This window comes from Opisthorchis viverrini (genome assembly GCF_000715545.1).
Source record: "Opisthorchis viverrini unplaced genomic scaffold opera_v5_60, whole genome shotgun sequence".
NCBI lineage: Eukaryota > Metazoa > Platyhelminthes > Trematoda > Opisthorchiida > Opisthorchiidae > Opisthorchis > Opisthorchis viverrini.
In genome coordinates, this window is record NW_008751712.1 from 1,763,711 (window position 1) to 1,783,680 (window position 19,970).

At 44.7% G+C, this 19,970-nt stretch overlaps 2 protein-coding genes across 2 annotated transcripts in view; one reads left to right on the forward strand and one right to left on the reverse strand.

The window, feature by feature from the left end:
- Nucleotides 1–19,970, forward strand: part of T265_13327 (hypothetical protein) — a gene marked incomplete at both ends in the record, with an annotated part of 47,040 nt that overhangs the window by 13,798 nt on the left and 13,272 nt on the right. Inside the window, 2 exons of the mRNA XM_009168351.1 lie at nt 483–1,831; nt 9,648–9,780. Coding sequence (XP_009166615.1) covers nt 483–1,831; nt 9,648–9,780 — 1,482 coding nt within the window. The remainder of the gene's footprint in view (nt 1–482; nt 1,832–9,647; nt 9,781–19,970) is intronic.
- On the reverse strand, nt 1,578–4,598 carry T265_13326 (hypothetical protein; the record flags this gene model as incomplete). Its single annotated transcript, XM_009168350.1, has 2 exons — nt 1,578–1,714; nt 4,495–4,598. Coding segments are annotated over 2 exons (240 nt in total), but the record flags the coding sequence as incomplete, so codon positions are not given.

The following is a 19,970-nucleotide window of genomic DNA, read 5'->3' on the forward strand; positions in this document are numbered from 1 at the left end:
AAACTCAAATGCATACCAATTTGGTTTAATAGGAAACTCACCTCAACATCAGCTAGATCCCTCTTTTATGATATTCTCCAACTGAATGTGCTGCACACAGGACGTGATTTGTTTCATTTGGTACAATATTCGAGAAATTCCAGTATATTTTCATGAGGGGAAGTGCTAGTGAGTTGGATGAAAACTATCCAACAGCCCACGACTGGTTGCACCATTCTTGGAGTTCACCCGGAGTTCCCGTCAAACTCGAACCCACACCCCTGAACGTATCATATGTGAAGAAATTGTGGGAGAATGACGCTAAAGTACACATATCGTATGGCCTACCAAACAGAGAGTGATAAACAACGTGAAAAAAACGATTATCGAAGACAAAATTCAGCTGAGGGCTGCAAGAGGAATAAGCATAAAAATCAATTGGTTTCTTTCGGTTTTACTTTTTCTGCATCAGAATTACTCACGACCCCATGTTTGTTTTGCAGATTGACATTACGTCACTGAATCCGCAGCAATGGACACTGAACCAGATCTGGTTTCAAGGTCGAACTTACACCAAAGTCACCGAAATGTTGGATCTGCACAAGACTGGGTCGTTACATATTGTTCCACAACCGTTTATCGATCTATATCCACAGCAGATGCGGTATGGCCCTGGGCAGACTAGAAAGGATGACGACGAGGCTGGCCTACCTGTAAACGCAGCCATTTTACCGACTTCCTTTCTCAGCTCAGGCTTCAAGCGGAGGCAGCAGTCTCAACCTGAATCAGTCATTCCAGCCAAACCTGTTCAGACACCATCTTCACCTTTGTTTGGTTATAACAGAATACAGATAGCCGGTCGGCGAGTGAGGTACCAATCCTGGGATTTCCATCTAACTCTTCGCAAGGAAACAGGACTGCGCGTTTACGGAGTATACTTTGCTGGACACAGTATAATCTCAGAAGCTGGCCTAGATGAGACAGTTACCTCTTATTGGGGCTATTCGCCCTTCATGCGAGCCATGACTTCCCTTGAGTCTATGTATGGGGTTGGTGCGATGTCTTCAGAACTGAGTCCAGGAATTGACTGCCCCAAAGAAGCGGTTTACTTGCCTGTACGGCTGGTTTTGTCTGGAGAATCTGGACCAAAAGTGCTGAAGCACGGGATATGTCTGTTCGATTGGCTTGTTCAACCTCCGGGTGGCCCACTGAGAAGACATTTTGAGTTTCCAGGTGGCCGCTCAGAAGCGTCGGGGGGCTCGGAAACCACAGAACACACTAATTTCGCTTTCGGCACGCCTTCACGTGCCCTCGTTGTACGCTCAGTCGCAAGCATATTCAACTATGATTATGTTTTTGATATTGTGTTCCATGCTTCTGGAGTGATTGAATTTTCGGTTACCCCAACGGGTTATATTCATGTGGATACAGTCCCTCCGAATTGGTTTTCCAATCCCTCAAATCAGAGTTGGCACGAAAAAAGTGCTTTTGGCTTTGTTTCCAACACAATGCCACTTTACTTTGTGGCGCATCAACATTTATTCCACTACAAACTCGATATTGATCTTCGGAGCTCTCGAAATTTCGTGAAGGTAATCAATGTTGATGGTCCGGCGAACGACCCAGTTTCCCCTGTCTCTGAACCACCAACTTTGTGGATATCCAGTCGAATACCACGGAGTGAACTGGAGGCTCGGTTCCATAATCAGTTTGAGCACCCAAAACAATACTTAGTCTGTGAAACCCAGCGTGAAGAGAAACAAGAAAACCCACAGTGTGTTGGTTTGATCAACAAAGGAGCCGTTATCACACTAGCAAGTCATGAGCATACCAGATCATATGCTTGGTCCAGGTCGGTTCCCATGAGTTTCTTTTCCTATCACGTGGTTTCGAATGTATTGCTCATTCATGCTCTGAATAGGCGCCATTCAAAATGACTCCAAATGAACCCCTCCTATATGATGATCCTTTCATACAGAGTAAATCTGTTAGTGGCAAGGACTAATTTATTTGTTTTTTTTATTTTGATCGATTCCACTCCAGGTAACTCCTTTTTCGTCTCATGTGTGATACTGTTTACTGTCGGTCCCTAATGGGGATTCCCGCGAATCGCCATACGTTAAACAGTTCACAGCCCATGAGCGATTTTGTCGGACTTGTGACTGCTCCCCATCAGGTACACCTTAGGCCATAAGGATTGCCAGTCACAGTAGATTTTTCTGCTCTGTAATGTCAGGGGACCTGTCCAATGAGAGAAGAACTAGCTACCATGGTTGTTGAGTGTGTGTTGGCAAACTATAAGATGACCTTTGGAGAGTTCGCCACCCCATTTAATTGAATTAGGCTGTCGGCAATCATGCATAAGCGTTCTAGCACCAGTTCAAAAAATTTTTTACACAGTCGACCACCACGTTGCCCACAATACACCTTCGGCCCTGTTGCAGTCCAAATCTCCATTTTGCGGCAACCGTGACAAGACTTGCTTCAAGTACCCAGACTACGAAATCGTTCAACACTTTTTTCTTACAATCAGAGCCTTTCCACACACCGTTTCTTCATTTTTGTCATGTCCAAAGTATCTCCAACTCATCCATCCACAACAGTTGCCTTTTTTCATAAAGGAAACTACTCACAAGTTGGCTGAAAACTCTTCGACAGCCCACGACCGGTTTCGCCCTTCTTGGGGCTCATCAGGTAGGCGCAGTCCTCGAGTTTCCGCCAACCTTATGATCTACTTGTTGCCTTTTTTGTCTAAATTTTCTTTTTAGCCAAAGTAACCAATACCTGTTTGTTGACTTTGCCATTCTCCAAGTCACATATTTTCCAGTCGAAATTTACTACTGTCTATGACCTTTGGAGAGTTCGCCACCCCATTTGAGTTAGGCTGTCGGCAACCATGCATACGCGTTCGAGTCCAGTCGAAATTTACTACTGTCCATTTCATTCTTGGCGAATTCAAAGTTTACACCTCAGGATGGTTTAGTGACTGAATCCTAGCCGACCAACCTGGCTTGGTGTCTGTGTGCTGATTTCCCACAATCATTTGTTTTCGCCTTTTTTGCTCGCTTGTCGGACCGTAACTCTGGACACACTTGAAATCTTGCGCAAATTTCTTATCCCAGTATAGCCCTACGCATAAGGCTAATGAAGTTCTGGACAACTCACTATCAGCTTTGCCCTTCCTACGGTTCATCAGATAGACTTGGCCTCCGATTTTGCACTTTTGTCCTTCACTACCGCATGAATCCTGTAATCACAACTAAGATTGGTCTGCACGTATATTTTTTCCACCGAAATTCTTTGTGGATGACTTACACAAGTTCACTCACCACTTTACTAAACTGAGTATACATTCCCTCTGAGTTGTTTCACTAGACTTGTTCTCGCGCGCCGTTACCCGAAAAAGTCGCTAGTACAAAAGCTGACCCGACAATCTTACCCCATCCAACCGCATCACATGCAGTGCCACGAGTGACATGACATTCACCATTCGTAAGGCTGGAAAATCAGGAGGGGGCTTGCCGATCGTCTTCTCTTCCGAAGTTTACCGGAAGCAGTCAACAATCACCCTCACTTACCCTCGGGTTCTATCGCCTACGGTATCCTCAACTTTCCCCATGCAAAAACTGATACCTTCGTAAATCGCTTTGCTTATTCCGTTTGCCGCTCATCACCAAGTTTTCGGTTGCAACACTGTTTATGCTGAGCGTTAGACACTATTTTCTTCCAATTCTGATCATATCCCTCAATTTTTTTCGCCAGCACCAGTTATCGTAGCAGATCATCCCGATCCGGAGTGTATCTGCGGGATATTCTGGTCTGAACTGACTCGTGATCTCTCTATTTCCAAGCGTGGGTTCCACCAAAAAAACCCCATTACATCTGGTCTCGTTCGTCTCACCTTTAGAAACTCTCCTGGTCAGGCTATTTCTGAGTGGCCGACAGGGCACTAGTCTGCTGACACTAGTTCAAACGCAACAACACCACAGACATGAGTGTTGTGCCGCTGGTCTTCCTGGCCTGTCTCCCTGTCTTCCTGGTATTTATTTGAGAAAACAAAAACAGATATTCCCTTTCCTGTCCCAAAATGCAGGTGTACGGGTTTGAACCCAAAATATTATTAGTTGAACAGTCACTTTCTTGAGATTCCGATCAATGTGTGGGCATTTCGGCACTTCGCAACCGCGCGAAGGTACTTCATGGCTGTGATGTTTTCACACCTCGTTTTTGTGGATACAGAAGCCCATTTTTAGGCATTCAAGCTACCGTCTACCAACCCATGCTTTGCTCCTTTTCGGATACCAAAAACAACTTTCTACCGTGAATATTACGAACGCCTATCTCTCCTTGGTAATACCAAATGTTGTGATGAATCCGAAACACTCCATATTTTCACGTCAGTTTTCCACTTTCCTTCAAACGCACTGATCCTATTCGGTCCACATTATGTTAGCCGTACTTCATTCTGTCATATGGGGAGAGATGGACCAAGTGGTAGAACGCGAATTTACTTACCGGAGGGTCCGTGGTTCGAACACGACCTCTGCCACTCGACTTTCCCTGTCTAGGCTTGGGCAACCTGGCAGTATCTCAGCCCTCGTGCCTCCCTCGTGTGGCATGGCAGCTAGGCACCGAAAGGGCGCTAGAGCTGGACGATTTTTATTTTTTCTTCTGTCATATCCTAGACTCGAACACTTCAGACAAACCCCATTGGCTCACTCAAACTTACGACTGTAAATGCATTCGAGTTGCATTCTTTCTCGACGACGGGTATTTGATTCACAAAAGTCTTTATTCTCCCTATCTGTGACATCTGACTGCGGTCCACGCTTCAGTGCCTAAGTGCCGGAAACTAGGGCTCGCCGACAAGAAACATAACAGCTTTATTGCAACGAGCAAGTGCGTGTGAGTGCAAAAGTTACAGCGGCCTCGCGCTATCTAAAGGGCACTTTTTGACAGTGGTCCGGGCCGTCTAATCGTTCGTTTAGTGAACATTGATCAACATCGACCGGGCTTCTACGAAATGCCTGAACACTGGTCATGGTCGGTCGTGCTTCTGTGGCGCGCCTGAACACTCATCGGCTCTTGCTGATTCGATTAAGTTATTGACTGGCCTGGATGCTTACGGCCAACCTATTGAGATTTAGGTGAGTTTTTAGGGTCCCAATAGGTTCTTGGCATTCTGAGATTATTTCCAGGTTTACCGTATCTCACATACGATTGCAACATACGAACTTGGGGTCCTTACGTCAAGCGCCAACCGATTGTTTGCTATATGCTTATCTCATCCCATGTCGACAACCTCCAACTGCTTTTCCGTCGTTTGTGACAACTCAGTTCTGCTCTCTTCCCTGAATCCGAATAACGAAGTCAGATTGGAAAGTCTTTTGTGGCGCTGAAAATGATTTGCACAGCAATACAACACGCAACTGAAAGTCGGAAACTCACAGGACAGATTCATTGACCATGATCAGGGGGACCAGAGTAAAGGCGATGATTTGTACACCAAGTCCCAGCGCTTACCTGAACACAGTCACCGCCTTAATGAGCGTCACTGAACAGATCCCATGAGCTTTTGTATCTTATTCAAAAAAGAGTTGCTGTTAATCAGCTAACCGGAGTGCATTAAGTGGTTAACCATCTAGGATACTGGACTGTCATGGATGAGTTTTAAAGAGTTGCTGTTAATCAGCTAACCGGAGTGCATTAAGTGGTTAACCATCTAGGATACTGGACTGTCATGCCTCGGATGAGTTTTTTTTTAAAATCATACTATAAGTCAGTGATTGAATTGACGTTGATTTGGAGACTATTTTTTGCAACGAATTAATTGGTATATCCCCTATGAATAAAGACAGCCACAGCTGTTCAACATGAGCAGTTTGCCATTCGGATCTTTTGGATACACCTGGTTGTAATGTTCCCCTTATGCATGATCATATGTGCCCACTTTGAATGCGTCTCACGAGTTGAGCGGGCTACTAAACTGTCTTTAGCGCACGTTCTGAGTTTAGACTATGTAGATTCTCCCGTATTATTGGTTCTTACGGGAAACTAGTTGGGTATGAGGACTGCCGCACGTACTCAGTTCCATCGATTTATTTATTTGCAACAGACGAACCACAGAACGAATGCCACCCTATTACGTGACAAATGAAGAAAAGTGAATGTCTCTGTTGATAACACTTTTACCCAAGTAAGGGACACGATATTTATTACGCTTATCGATCATTTCAATTCTATCGAACGAGTGTTGAAAACACTTAGGTGCTGTTCTGTTCGCACATGTGGACGACCAACTGGGTGGCTTGTTATCCTTCCTGGCAGTCCATAAAATACCAACGAACTACTTTTTCGTTTCGATGTTTCACGAAAACCTGAGAGTTGGTTCTTGCTAAAGTCTCACCTATCGGTGTTTTGCCAAGTGCAAATTGATCTTTCAACGAATAGGCTTGATCGATCGGCCGGACAACCTTCAAGAATACGTGATCTACCGATTACATTGTCGAAATGAAGGGTGTTCTATCAGTCAGTCACCTGTAAACTCAAGGCAGAGTTTACTATATCTTACCAAAGGGAAAGCAGATGGTGAGTAGGCTGCCACCTTCTAAACTGCATGGTTTTTTTTTTATTTCCGACTGGAGTCCTGTTACCTGGAGATTTTCAAATCGTATCCACACAGGCATGGTCGTTCCAGATTTCCTATCTTAGACACGGGTGAACGGCTCTATCACAGTCTAACTCGGAACTAATGATGATCCTCAAATTTGTTGACTTAGACAGACACCGCGTTTATCGATACCTTGGAGTTAATGTGTGTAAATTGCATAGTACAATTTGCTCCTTTTATATCGGTCGGCTATTCACTAACACTATAATAAAGAGCTAGACCAGCCTAATAGCATACCGGTGGGGTGGGGTGGGGGGGTTAAAAAAGCCTAAAAATTTGAACTTTACTTTTAATGATTGGCTTGTCATCAGTTTGAGAAACTTAGTAGGGGGGGGGGACACTGAACCAAGCACTAGTCAACTTATTCTCGCCGAAGTTTGGTTGGAACTGAGGTGATGCAGCTGATTGTATGTATTAGTGCACTGCTGATGATGGCTATAGTACAATTCAGAAGGTATATGCACTAATAAGAGTTTTTAGTATAGCTGACAATGGTGAGATGACACACGTATAAAAATGAATACAATGCAAAATGGGAGTAAGTCAAAAGAGGAACTTATCGTCTGTGAGGATTCCTTAGTGAAAGTCCGGACAGCGGGAACGTTTTCTCCGCAGTATGGCTGCTACACGTGTCCCATAATTGTCCATGGACTTGTGGAGAGTGGCTGACTTCCTGCTCCGTGCGCGCACGCGAGTGTGTGTGTGTGTTGGGCCGAGTTGTATGCCTATTTATAGTGTGCAGTGTGAAGAGAGAGGTGTCCCTTCGTGTTTGATGCTTGCGCGAATATCAATACGGCTTGACCTGGTGTGGTTGAATTCCGTAAGCCTGGCGTGTGACGCAAGTGGTAGCCGTGTAAACAAAAATGGATGGGTAGTTGAAGTGTGCAAGTTGTTGGCTCAGGTTGCAAGTGGGACAGGAATTGTCACGTGGTTTGAGTGCTTGTGACGCGTGATCTGAGGAGTGACCTCTACATACGTAAAAGAACGTTGGCGGGTACGATTTCAATCAACCGAGGCACTCCACACACCTCAGATTTATATTCAGGGTCTAAAAGTGCAAGTCCATTGCTGTTTTGGGCAATAAGCTGTAAATAAGGGATATAAGTTTTTGTAATGTACTACTCGTAAGGTTGCTGAAAATCCGTCGACACCCCACTACCGGTTCCGCTTTTTTTTGGGCTCATCAGGTAGGCGCAGTCCCCGGGTTTCCGCCAACCTTATGTTCTACTTGTAACCAAATTGCACGAAATTAGCGAATATACACTCATTTGCAAACTAATTTGGTTTTTCGAGAGACTCACCTGGAACCCAGCTGAAGGGATATAAGTTGCTCAGTGGACCTTAAATCCACGTGATTAGGACGGCGCCATCTGTTGCCCAGGAGAACTGTTGCGTCAGTTATTTGTCGGAGACAGAAGTGTCTGTATGCATGAAACACTGTACTGTATAAAAAAGAACAGTTGCCCCCTAAACCACATGACTGTTCGTCACAGGCAAACCTTTCACATTGCACTAAGGCAACTGTTAATCCAAACTAAGCATATGGTGTTTTTATTTACCAAAAAGCATCAAATTGCATTTATTGATTAAAGCGTGGTGCGTTAGTTAGACGGGCTAGGCTACTGGGATAAAAGTTGACTTTACTGACGGCAGATAGCCAGAAGGCTAATCAACTCTGGTCATCAAATGAACGGAAACTCCACTTTCAAGGTAGTCATGGTAAGTCATGGACCCTTTTGATGACCCTTTTCTATCAGAGTGCTGAACTGTCCAGCCACCCTGCTCTCTTTTTGAGTTTACCACTGCATGCCACGAGTCCATCTGTATTTTACAAATCAGACTTTTGAGTATGACAATCATTGAAGGGTTGGTACCACCTCACCGATATTGTCTTCTGATATCTTCGTTCATACCATCCAGCTCTTCGTTTTATCGCTTCTACGCTGAAAAATATTCCTATAAATCACGGTCAAAGGTTATTCTCTTAATAATCCCCGATCATTCTTACGGCCGTTCCCTTCTAGTTTACTCAAATGACTGCTGTCTGGATCTATCCAACTCTACAACATCCTTTAGTACATAACATACCAACATTGGCTTATCACGTTCGTGTGATCCATCACTGTCTCTCCACCTGGCAAACGAGTTGATGTGAAATGTCACCGGGACACTGCTAATTTCGTACAAAAAGCCTTAAATGAAAAAACCTTTGACCGGCTATTTAGTGCGTCCTCATGAACTCGCTGCGTGCAGTAAAACAGTAAAACATCAGGTGTGCCATTCTTTCGTGAGATAATTAAAACTGTTCGAAATCCCATTACTTGTTTCGCCACTTTTGAGTTCAGTAGGTAGGGACAGTCCTCGTCCACTAATCTTAGTTTACATTTGAAAGACAAATCTGTCACTTGGAAAGTTTGACACTGGATTGCAAGCTGTGGTGATGGTAACACGAGCAACACAGTTGGTTGAGGAATAGAGCGGTAACATGCGTCATGAAATTTGTTTTCAACTCCAAAAGGCACGCTATTCAGCACGCATTCATCTGCCGACTGTACGTTAGAATAGTCCGCTTGAAGGATGGGCTACGAACCCGGAGAAAGTCTCAGTCTCCCTGGTTTTTAGTTCAGTCATTAAGCGCGCCAGTAGACAAAGTCAGATCAATGAGATCAATGGTCACATCAGAACCGCCCAGTTGGCGAGGATGCATCAACTTCTGTTATCCCGAGGCTAAGATGGCCATGTACAACCTTGTACCCCCTGGACTGAGAACTAATTTCTGGATGTCTGTCCTCCACTTTACTCTCTCGTCTCGGGTGAGGAGGACCCATTACGTCTGCAAGCAAACAGGCTGATTTCTCCGAGAGAACCTGACAGCAAATATCTGACAAGACATCCCGCCGAGGATATCCACCCTAGTAATCACAGCACATCTTATTGCCATGCGGACCTATTTCAGCTGATATTGGTGCGCAATGCGTTTTCTTCTTCATATTTCCAGATATCAGCTTGTTGTGACTCGGCAACACGATTCGGAGCCGTATGCATCTTCCATTTTCAACGGGGTTGATCTGACTTCACCCACGGTGGACTTTGAAGCCTTCAGCTTGGACAACGAGAGCATCTTTAATGAGGTAGGTGGTAGCCAGTTATTATGACGATTTTGTATTGATTGATTGATTTTGAATAGTATGAATCTGCGGATTACCGACCCAAGATATTTCATGAATTTTACTGGCTTGTTCTAGAAACGCTGGCTTCCCAAACAATGTGTTTGATTACCGAAAGCTCTTCACTAGTTAGGCAAAAGTAAATTGTCAAAGACAAGTTTTGAATCGATGTAGTTTGAACAACATCGCACAGTCTGGATTGTATAGAATCCTTTTAATGGAGTTTCGTTCGTTCTCGCCACTGGCAATTAGTACAAAGACCTCCGAATAAGTTGAGTTATCTGGTGCAGAGTCTTGTTCTGTCAAAGATCCTCAAAGTCGGAAACTCCATTAGCTTGGTCCAAGGTAGTGTGGGATAGGCGTTGGAACAAAACGAATTCAGAAAACATCAAGGAGGCGTGCTGGTGAAGACACTGCCGAGAAAGAGATGTCCCTTTGCTGGAGAACTCTTAACAGGAAACCAAAAAAGAGTGGGTACGTTATTCTCTGTCCCTCCGATCGAAGACAGGTTTTATTGCATAAAACACAAAAGGATCACATCGACAAGATTGTCACATAGGTAGTGAGGATTCTATGCGTTGAATCTGGGGTCGTTAGAAGAGACAGAACAGATCGATAGACCTGAACACTACACCCAGTCACCATGGATAGAACAGAAGTAGCAATATGGAAATCAGAAAATCAGATCCTAACTACTAAGCAGAAACACTCATGGACACTGCTGTCTGCGTGTTTTGGACGAACGGAGTATAAAGTAGGCCGGTTACGACCAAAGAGACCACAGTATGAAACTCATGTGAATTTGGTGAGTTGATGTGCAGGTTAGGAGCAGCCAACTTCTTCATTAAGATTTTTTTAATACAGAAAAACAGTCGTGCAACACTTTCAGAGTTAACTGTGACTACCTACTCAACCGACATTACTGTACGCGGTGCGAAATAAGTAGTACCTTGGAGTCTGAAAGTGCACGCTCTTCGTTGGATCGATCAGAAGCTTTCCATTTATCGATAGAATTACGCGTGGCAAACACAGATGTGATCCTTTTGTTGGTGATAGTGGAGGAAGCATACACTTTGTCAATAATCGTTCATCTGTAACACTTTCGGAAGACGGCTGCCGGGCCACCTGAAAGAAGCTCGTGACCTAAGATAATGCCAAGTTGCCCAGGGCTTGGATTCGAACCATGGACCTTCCGGCCAGTCGGTTCGCGCACTAACCACTGATCAACCCTGAAATCATAAGCAGGTTGCGTCTGGCCTGCTTGAGTTCAAAACTGATGAGAAAATGTTCTTTTGATGAGTAGTCTATTGTTTAACACTGCCATCGTACCAACATAATCAGTGTGAACAGTGCTCAGATAGAGGACTCAGACTTCAAACTTCGATCTCCCCTGCCTTCGATAATATATTGTCGGTCATTTGGGCTCTCAATACTAGTTCACCACACACACTACCCATAAGGTTGCAGAAAACTCTGCAGCAACCTACGATCGGTTTCCCCTTCCATGGGCTCATCAGGTACCCGCAGCCACCAACTTCCGTCTTGGGCTCTCAATACTAGTTCACCACACACACTACCCATAAGGTTGCAGAAAACTCTGCAGCAACCTACGATCGGTTTCCCCTTCCATGGGCTCATCAGGTAGCCGCAGCCCCCTAACTTCCGTCAATCTAAAATTCACGAAATTCGCCAACCGCACTTATTTGCACGTCAATATGGTTCTCACGTAAGACCCAGCCGAATCATAAACGAAAGATTTAGCCAGGTCGCTTGAACAACGAAGGAACTAGGGTGTGTGTTGGCCTGTGATATAAAAGCAATTTCACTGATAGAAGCCAACACCTCGGTTTGTCGTTTGTTTTGTAAATGTTCGTGAGACCTGCCAAGCAACGAGTGAACTAACAGGGTAACTGACTGATGGAATCTATACAATGTGGGTCAGCGACATCCAGCTGTCTTCCTGACTGCTCAACGAAGAGACAAAAGTGTATCATTGATGGTCACCCGGGGCGCAAGAAAGCTCCCCGGGCTTTTGCGTTCTTTTAGCCGTTACATAAGCAAGCCCATTCGAAAGACTGGTTCGTAACGAAACAAATGACGTATCTGTTTGTGATCAAATGACCGTTTCCAGTTTTGTGGAATAGAGGGTATTGATTGTGGCCGAACAGTCAAGTTGGCTGCTAAACAGGTGCTCGCTCTGGTGATAGCGTAAAAGGGAAAGTCTTTCGCTGCGGGACCATTTACTAGTAAAAACCAACCAAACAATTATAAGCTGTTGTTGGACAGGAAAGTAAACGTCTCGTTTGAAACTTATTCTTAAAAACTGAACACCCTCACGCGTCATTTTGAACTTTCATGGATACTTATTGATTGTCACGCAATTGTTAAACGAACGCTGCATAGCAGTTTCACATGTTCCGTAATATACTCTGTCTTCCAATAGATGCGACGCGGTGTTACGGTAGAAAAACATGCTACTCGCGTGCCTCATCAGTAGTGTCGTTACTATAGACTTTCATGGATACTTATTGATTGTCACGCAATTGTAAAACGAACGCTGCATAGCAGTTTCACATGTTCCGTAATATACTCTGTCTTCCAATAGATGCGACGCGGTGTTACGGTAGAAAAACATGCTACTCGCGTGCCTCATCAGTAGTGTCCGCCGTTACTATAGTAGTCCGTAAAGAATAAATGCATTTTAATTCGCAACTCCCGTGAATAGCTATGCTTTCGGCTTAGGTTTTAGATGACCGAAATTCGGGTCAAAATGTCCGTCTATCCAAGTGTTTTTTTTTTCATTTTCAAAGGTTAGCAGGTGGTAAACAGAGTTGTGTCTACATAAGATTTGGACGGCAGGTAATGGCTAAATTTGGCCATAAAGTCAGAAGACACGTTCACACAGTTTGAAAAACAAATAGTACATCGAATTGACTGAATGAATTCATAGTTCAACATAGGACCTTAGATTCAAATGAAATGTGCCCGGTCTGTTTGAGTACTGCATAGTTTGATATGATCTTTGAACACCCAAACGTTTCGTGAAAATTTAAATATCGGTTGTTTCTCTGCCTAAGTATTATCGAACCGTGTAATTTACACCGTGTGTTGGGTACTTTTCACAAAAAGCTGGAGGTTGGACAATTTCGATCCAGGCAGTATACGGTCGGTCAGACTAGTCTGAAGTTTCTACAAACACACGAATTTCGTTTTGATTGGACACTCAGTTGAATCCAACCGGATCTCTTGTTTATGATAGTTCAAGTAGAACGAAAGCTCTGGAACTCCGCCTAACTGATGAAATGGGCGAAACCAAGCGTGGGCTATCGAGGAGACTTAAGCATCCTTGTAAATATGTGCTGCTATGCAGTAGGATACTTGGAGGACAAACAAGGCCGAAGTGGAGAACAGAGCTGCGCCGTGTGATTAGCTGACAAAGCCTGACCCAAGCCAATCAGTGCGACAGCGAATGGGAGACACTAGGCGGCGAGGTCATCTGTTGACTCCTGTTGCATGCCGGTCGAAAAAAAAACGTCATCAAAGCCAAGCACACAATATGGTCACACAGCGAAAAGACTGCTACATGATTTCCCGCAGAAAAAGTAAACTTACAATAACAGTTACATATAGAAGTTACGGCCAACACCTTAATTCATATCCCACAAGCAACTTTGCGCCTTGTGCACAGAACAAGAAATAGAGAAATGGATATCTGAAAACTTGGAATATAGGAGGCCTGGCTGAGCACACGATGGTCCTATTTGTTCGGCATAAAAATACACAGGTCTGACCTTGCGTAAAAGCAGATTACAATTTGCCGTGCCTTTAGTTGGAGAACATTCATTTCTTTTCGGTTTCTGGATTTTCGAACAACCAGGTTCTGGTGCCTGGTTGTTGTCTCTTGTTCTCGCTTGGAGTCCTGAACTGACGCGGTTCTTCACCACTACGGTGATAGAGGCTGTGTGCGTTGTCTACTAATCAGTTGAATCTACCTCCTATCAAGCACTTGCTTCCTGTGTAATAACGCAACAAATTTTCTCGCCATCTCTTCTTACCACTGTTTTGCATTTTGACGTACCATTGAATACGCGACCTCACAACCACTAGAAAGTCAACCAAAACCGAACAGGTCGTCAAGAAGAGATTCATTTAGATTAAATTGAGTTCTCTTTGAAGGCCAAATTTTTGTGCTCATGAGAGTGTTTGTGGGACGATCGCTGGTCATCTTAAGCCTGTTGCATTCTACCGTACATCTGTCAGTTGAGGAGATCCTAATTGACCTGCCTTTTATTCCGCTTACACGCCAGCACCTATCCTACCCAGGAAGAGTGTATATTCTGTGGCGGGCTAACGGGGTATCGGGTGATATCGCTGCTCAATCTATAGCTGCAATTGCCAAACTGGCTACGCTCCTAGGTCATCCATCGGACTTAATTACGCTGTCCTGGCTGGTTGGCCAGTGCACATCCGGTCCGGCAAGTTCCACAGGGTGCTTCATAATAAACGCAAAAAGTGATACCCAGGTTAAGACCTTAACATTAGTTCAAACTTTTATCGTTCTTTAGATGGACATATACACATTATGGAGGTTTACTTTAAAGAAACTGGCATTACAAAAATATATCGAAAAAATTGCCCTTCTTTTCTATAACAATTTGGAGGTGGTATGAGATGTGAGACAGCATGTTTAACTTCTTCAAGCGTCACTCGTGCACACTCCTCTTCAATTCTTGTTCTTAACTCCACCAAGGTGGCGTTTCATAACACGATGCACGCTGGCGCGGGGAATNGAGGTACTCGTGAGGAGCTTCGTGGGACCATATCACGCAATTGTGCTTGTTGATTATGCCATCCACAGAAAAATTTGCTTCATCGCTCCATAAAATGTCAGGAACGATTTCTTCTCTGCCTAGCAGCCAGTTAGCGAACGTGACACGTTGCTCCTTGTCTACTTCCGTGATGTTTTGTAATAAAGTGAAATGATGAGGGTAGAGATGAAGGTGGCGTCTCATAGTATGAGACAATGGGCGCTCTTTCATCACTCAGAGACTTTCTCTCTTTGCCAGGAAAATCTAATAGAGATCCAGTGGACTCAAATTTCGCAACCAAGTGTGTGATAGTCGACACGGTGAAGGGATCTTCGATGACGCCATGTTTGGTTTTGTAACCATGATGTACAGCGGTAGCGCTTTCATCAAGAGATTAATAGAGTTTCACAATTTCAATATACGCACTGACATCTGTCGTAAACAAAACTTTCTTTAGCTGGCTACTAGTGACGAAACATTTTTTTATCCTTTCTTTACTGCCCAGTCAAATTTTGCGTTCATAATGAGACGCCCTGTAAAACAGCTTCGCTTGAATTACTATCGGTCTGTTGGAATCCCACGTACGAGCGAATACTTCTCAGAATTCCATTCACACTGCTGGTTAAGACTCCCAACCTAAACAAACGTTTGTTTTCATGCAGGCAAGACAAACGGAGCTGTTGTTATTGACGCCATACTACGTCCAACCTCCAAGTGATTAGATCAACTGCGATTAAAACGGCTGCTCTATGGGTTTCTGGCAAAGTTATTTCAAAAGCAAACGACTGATGATAGGTTCCATCTCTTTTAAAATGGGACTAGTTTTCAGTGACATACAGAGCTGCAACGCCAGCCAGTTTGTGTGATGGACAGTAAAACGGCACACTGTGACAAACGCACTTATCTGCAGCCCAAATATGTAGGAAACCAAACCTTGTTCTTCAAGAAGTAGAAAACCTATCGCTGGCTGTCGAAGACTTTTCAGAAGCCTAGTTAATAGGTTCGCGCACATAAGCACCTTTATCTATGGCTATAAAATGAGGACAACTTTACTAAGTCAGTGAGTCAGCAAGTTGCACGGTGCACGCGGTGTGGTTCGATCCTAAGTCAGACCAGGATTGTCAGTCCTAGTTCAGATTCACATAGAATGTACAGGTAGCCAATTTAGAAGGCTGGCGTTAACCAAGCGACCAAGTTCAAGGTAATTAATAGTCTCATGCGGTCACGGGATTTTAGATTCCATTTCACATCACCTTCGTTTGAACGTTCAACATTCTGTCCTGGTGAGTCCACACCAAAGGGAGGAAGCAGTGGACTCGAGTTTTGCTCTTATTAGAGCTCATCAGCAGTTCATATTCTTCACCCAAGACTCTCATTTGTACATGAATTTGGTTTTCACGGGAGGCTCAAAGGAATCCAGCCGAATAATTCATTTGCGATGGTCTTCTGCATACCCTTCGCCTTACTGAGGCTTGAGTTCCGAACTTCTGACATGTGAGACTTTCTGCTCCACTAACACATGCTGGGATCAACTGAACAAATGAATGTGTTCACCCCTGAGCGATTTGATTGGTCCCATCCCTGTCGCCAGTTGTGGTTCGTTAACGATCATGCAACTCTATATCAGTCTCTTGGCTTCCTGCTCCGCCCACTGTGGTATATCAAAAGGCACGGTAGCTGTACACAGCTCCCTATGGAAACAAAAGGAATTATTACAACTGTGTTTATAGGGTAGTCACAGAATGTCCCATAAGTTCGTGCTAGAATCTCCGTGAGGGAGCGAGAAGCGTCGAGTTAAAAGTACTCGATCTGGATTGGCTGGCATTCTGACCAATCAGAGCATGCCATCCTTTGGTCCGTGTCTTGCACGTGACATCCGTCCAAACGATGTGATGTTCGGTTATTAGGAACGACTGGCCTCCATACAGTAAATGACGTGGTTTTGTCAACCGACTGTCAGGACTTCCCAACCAGGTAGCACCAGGGGAGCTTACAAGCTGCTACACAAAAGTGAATCTGTTCGTCCGTTCAGACGCGATACTTCACATGCCTCCAGCATGTATTAGTCGAGTGGTGTTTACACGCTCGCCTCTCCTGCCATATGTTCGGAGTTCAAACAATGGCACAGCCAAGAGCATGTGCAACTCATGCGCTTCAATAAGGGCGGAATTCTGCTTCCATCTTTCGGTCTGGGTTTATCAGGATAACTACGCCATGGCGACTGTGTCCGAGGGTGCAACTGCTACACCATGTATGCAGGTCAAATTTTGCGTGATGCAGAAAGGGAGTATGTATGCAAACCCATTTATCTTGCATCGCCATCTTGGTCGTGAAAACGTTCAAACGACAGTAGAATAAACGCTATGATTTTTACTAGAGTCGATGTAACGAAACGTTTAGGCGCCGGAAACAGAGGAGAAACACCGGGATGTACAGACCAGGTTCTCAATCAGGTATATTGGTTGGCGCCATTCCGGTGCAGTCCAGCTTGTTATAATAAAGGACGATATTTCCTTTGACTTGTTTGGCTACGGAGCGTAACGGGGCATACCTGTACAAATCGAAATTAATTACTGATTGGATTTTGACTTTAGACCATTAGGGAAGCCGTTACTAAAAGTGAATCTTTTCCTCTTCGTTTCTCACTAGTCTAAATGACAGTTTTGAATCAAATGTTCAAAGTCAAACCGCTTTATCACTGAAAAAGGGAATTTCAGCGCTTACTCTGATAAATCGAACTATAACAAAAAACTATTCATACAATCAAAACGTAACCACCTCCAACTGTAGTTGCAATCGATGTAACTAAACATCCCGACAAACACGAGTAGTGGCAACTGTTTATTTTTGTCCGGACTGCGTACGTGCAAGTTATTGAGGGAACGGCGTTTGACCAAAGTGTAAGGGACGTGATACACTACTCATAAGGTCGCTAAAAATTCCTCGACAGCCTATAAATGGTTTCGCCCTTCAATCAACTAGAAAATGTTTGGGACCGATTGGGAAATCATCGTTTCAGAGGGTTTTGGTAAACAATCGGTGGATTTATTGCTGGGCAACGTTTCGCTTTTGACACAAAATCTTCATCAGGCCAAGTGAGCAAGTAAGTAGGTTGATTGGGTTTTTAGGACAGTCAGGGAACCAATCCGTGAGATGGCTTATGACTAGTGACGTGATCAGTGCTGGGTGTTCTGTTTGATGTTCCTGTTTGTTGATTAGAGGGGATGGCTAAGATTTACGATAGATTCGTTAGGGGGGATCCGTCTTTATGATGAACCCGGATTTTTTCGTCCTTGCTTCTTCAGTCTAGGACACCCTAATGGAAAAATTCCTCTTGGGGTCGTTCCCAGATTTCGTTCACCTGTGTTCGTCCAAGGGTTCTGGGAAAATTGGTTTGGGGATGGGGGTAGGGTGGTTAATTGGATCTAACTCTACTTGGATTTTGTACTTTTAGACCCAGGCGATTTCGCTTATAACTGCACACCGCCTCGCGTCATCTCAGCTGATCTAAGACCGCCCTCCACACGTTTGCAAGTTCTACCCCCTCTATTCTATTCACACTGGAATGCTTGGCGATTTCCACCGCCTTGGCCACCAGTCGCTGTGGTGTGAATCTTGAACCCCGTCTCAGGATGTCCACGTTTTCTAAATCTACCCTAGGCCCAGTGTCTAGAGCATGCCCTGCCATTGCTGAATCTTTGACTAACGCCTGATATTCCTCTGCGTTTCTCGGTGGTTTGTTAATGGAACGCGTATGCTCACCGATTCTGGTGTGCGATTCCCTGGCTGTCTGACCTATATAAACCTTCGTACAGTCGTTACATTTTATTTTGTATACACAGTTCCTAGTCCTATCAACCGGAAGGCGATCCTTCAAATGCACCAACACCGAGCGTAAAGTTTTCCCCTTCTGGAAAGCTACTCTAATGTTAGCCGTATTCAGTACCCTTCTAATGACTTCAGATGTCCCTGTTTTGTATGGAATGACCGCTGTTCCGATCCACTCCTTGTTGGGCCTTGGTGTTGGCACCAATACCCGTCTTAGTTGCCGCTTAATTAAACCCACTGGGTATCCGCCATCTTGAAGTCGCTTTTTTACCTCAAGCTGTGCTGCTCTTCGGTCGACCTCCTCTGTACACAGTGCTCTCACTCTCCTAAACATCGCTGAGGCTATGCTAGCATATACTGCTTTTGGATGTGCAGAGGAGTAGTCTAAGACCGCACCACTATCTGTTGATTTCCGGTATACAGTGGTTTTTAATTTCCCACCACTCTTGTGTGTCATGCAGTCAAGGAAAGCTAGTGTACCCGATGTGGACTCTAGCTCCATGCTAAACTTAATGTGAGGGTCCAATGTGTTCAGATGTTGAAAGAATTCGTTCACCTTACCCCGCTTTATAACAACGAACGTGTCATCTACGTAACGCCAGAACGTGTGGACTGGACACTCGAATCCGTTTAAAGCTTCCTGTTCGAAGTCTTCCATGTACATGTTGGCCAAAATCGGGGATACTGGTGATCGCTAAACCTTCGTCCGCTTTGGGGACATTGGTATACATTGCGTTGACGTCAAAACTAGCCAGTACTTCGTCTGGCTCTATCTGAAACCCAGCTACTTTTTCTAGCAAAGTCATACGAAACTTTGATGTGTGTGGATGACTTGCCGGCAAGTGGTTTAAGGATACCTGCTAGATATCTGGCCAGCTCATGTGGTGGTGAACCTATGCCATCCACTATTGGTCTTATGGGGACACCTTGCTTGTGGATTTTCGGTAACCCGTAAAGTCGTGGTTGGATTGCACTTTTTGGGTACAATCGATACCAATCGATACGAAGCTTTTGTGTCAAAAGCGAAACGTTGCCCAGCAGTGAATCCACCGATTGTTTGAAACAATGATTTCGCCGTCACGAAGAGACTGGACCTTACCGTGGTGTGACGGTTTGTGTACCTCGGAGACCCATTGAGCTATACTGGGGGGTGTCCGCGCGACACTCACAGTCTCTCATACCAGGTTGGTCAGTGGTTAGAGGTCTGACGAACATAGTCTCCTGGTCCTCCGGGTTGGGGGTTGGAACATGTATGGCGACTTGTTCCGTAGAAAGGGTAATGCATTTGCATTTCCCCGCCAAACACCGCTGCCTTGCGGTTAGGCTTTTGATTCAAAGGCTTTGGTTGAGGACACTAACCGTCCTCCTGTCTAGGCGTGGGCGCCCTGGCAGTATCCCAGCCCTCGTACAACCATGACCTACACAACTAACAATATTCTCATGACACATCGGCCGTCGCGTGGTGCCATCAGCCGGGTCGCCTTACTTGCTGCATACAGCAGGGCGGGTAAGCGAAAA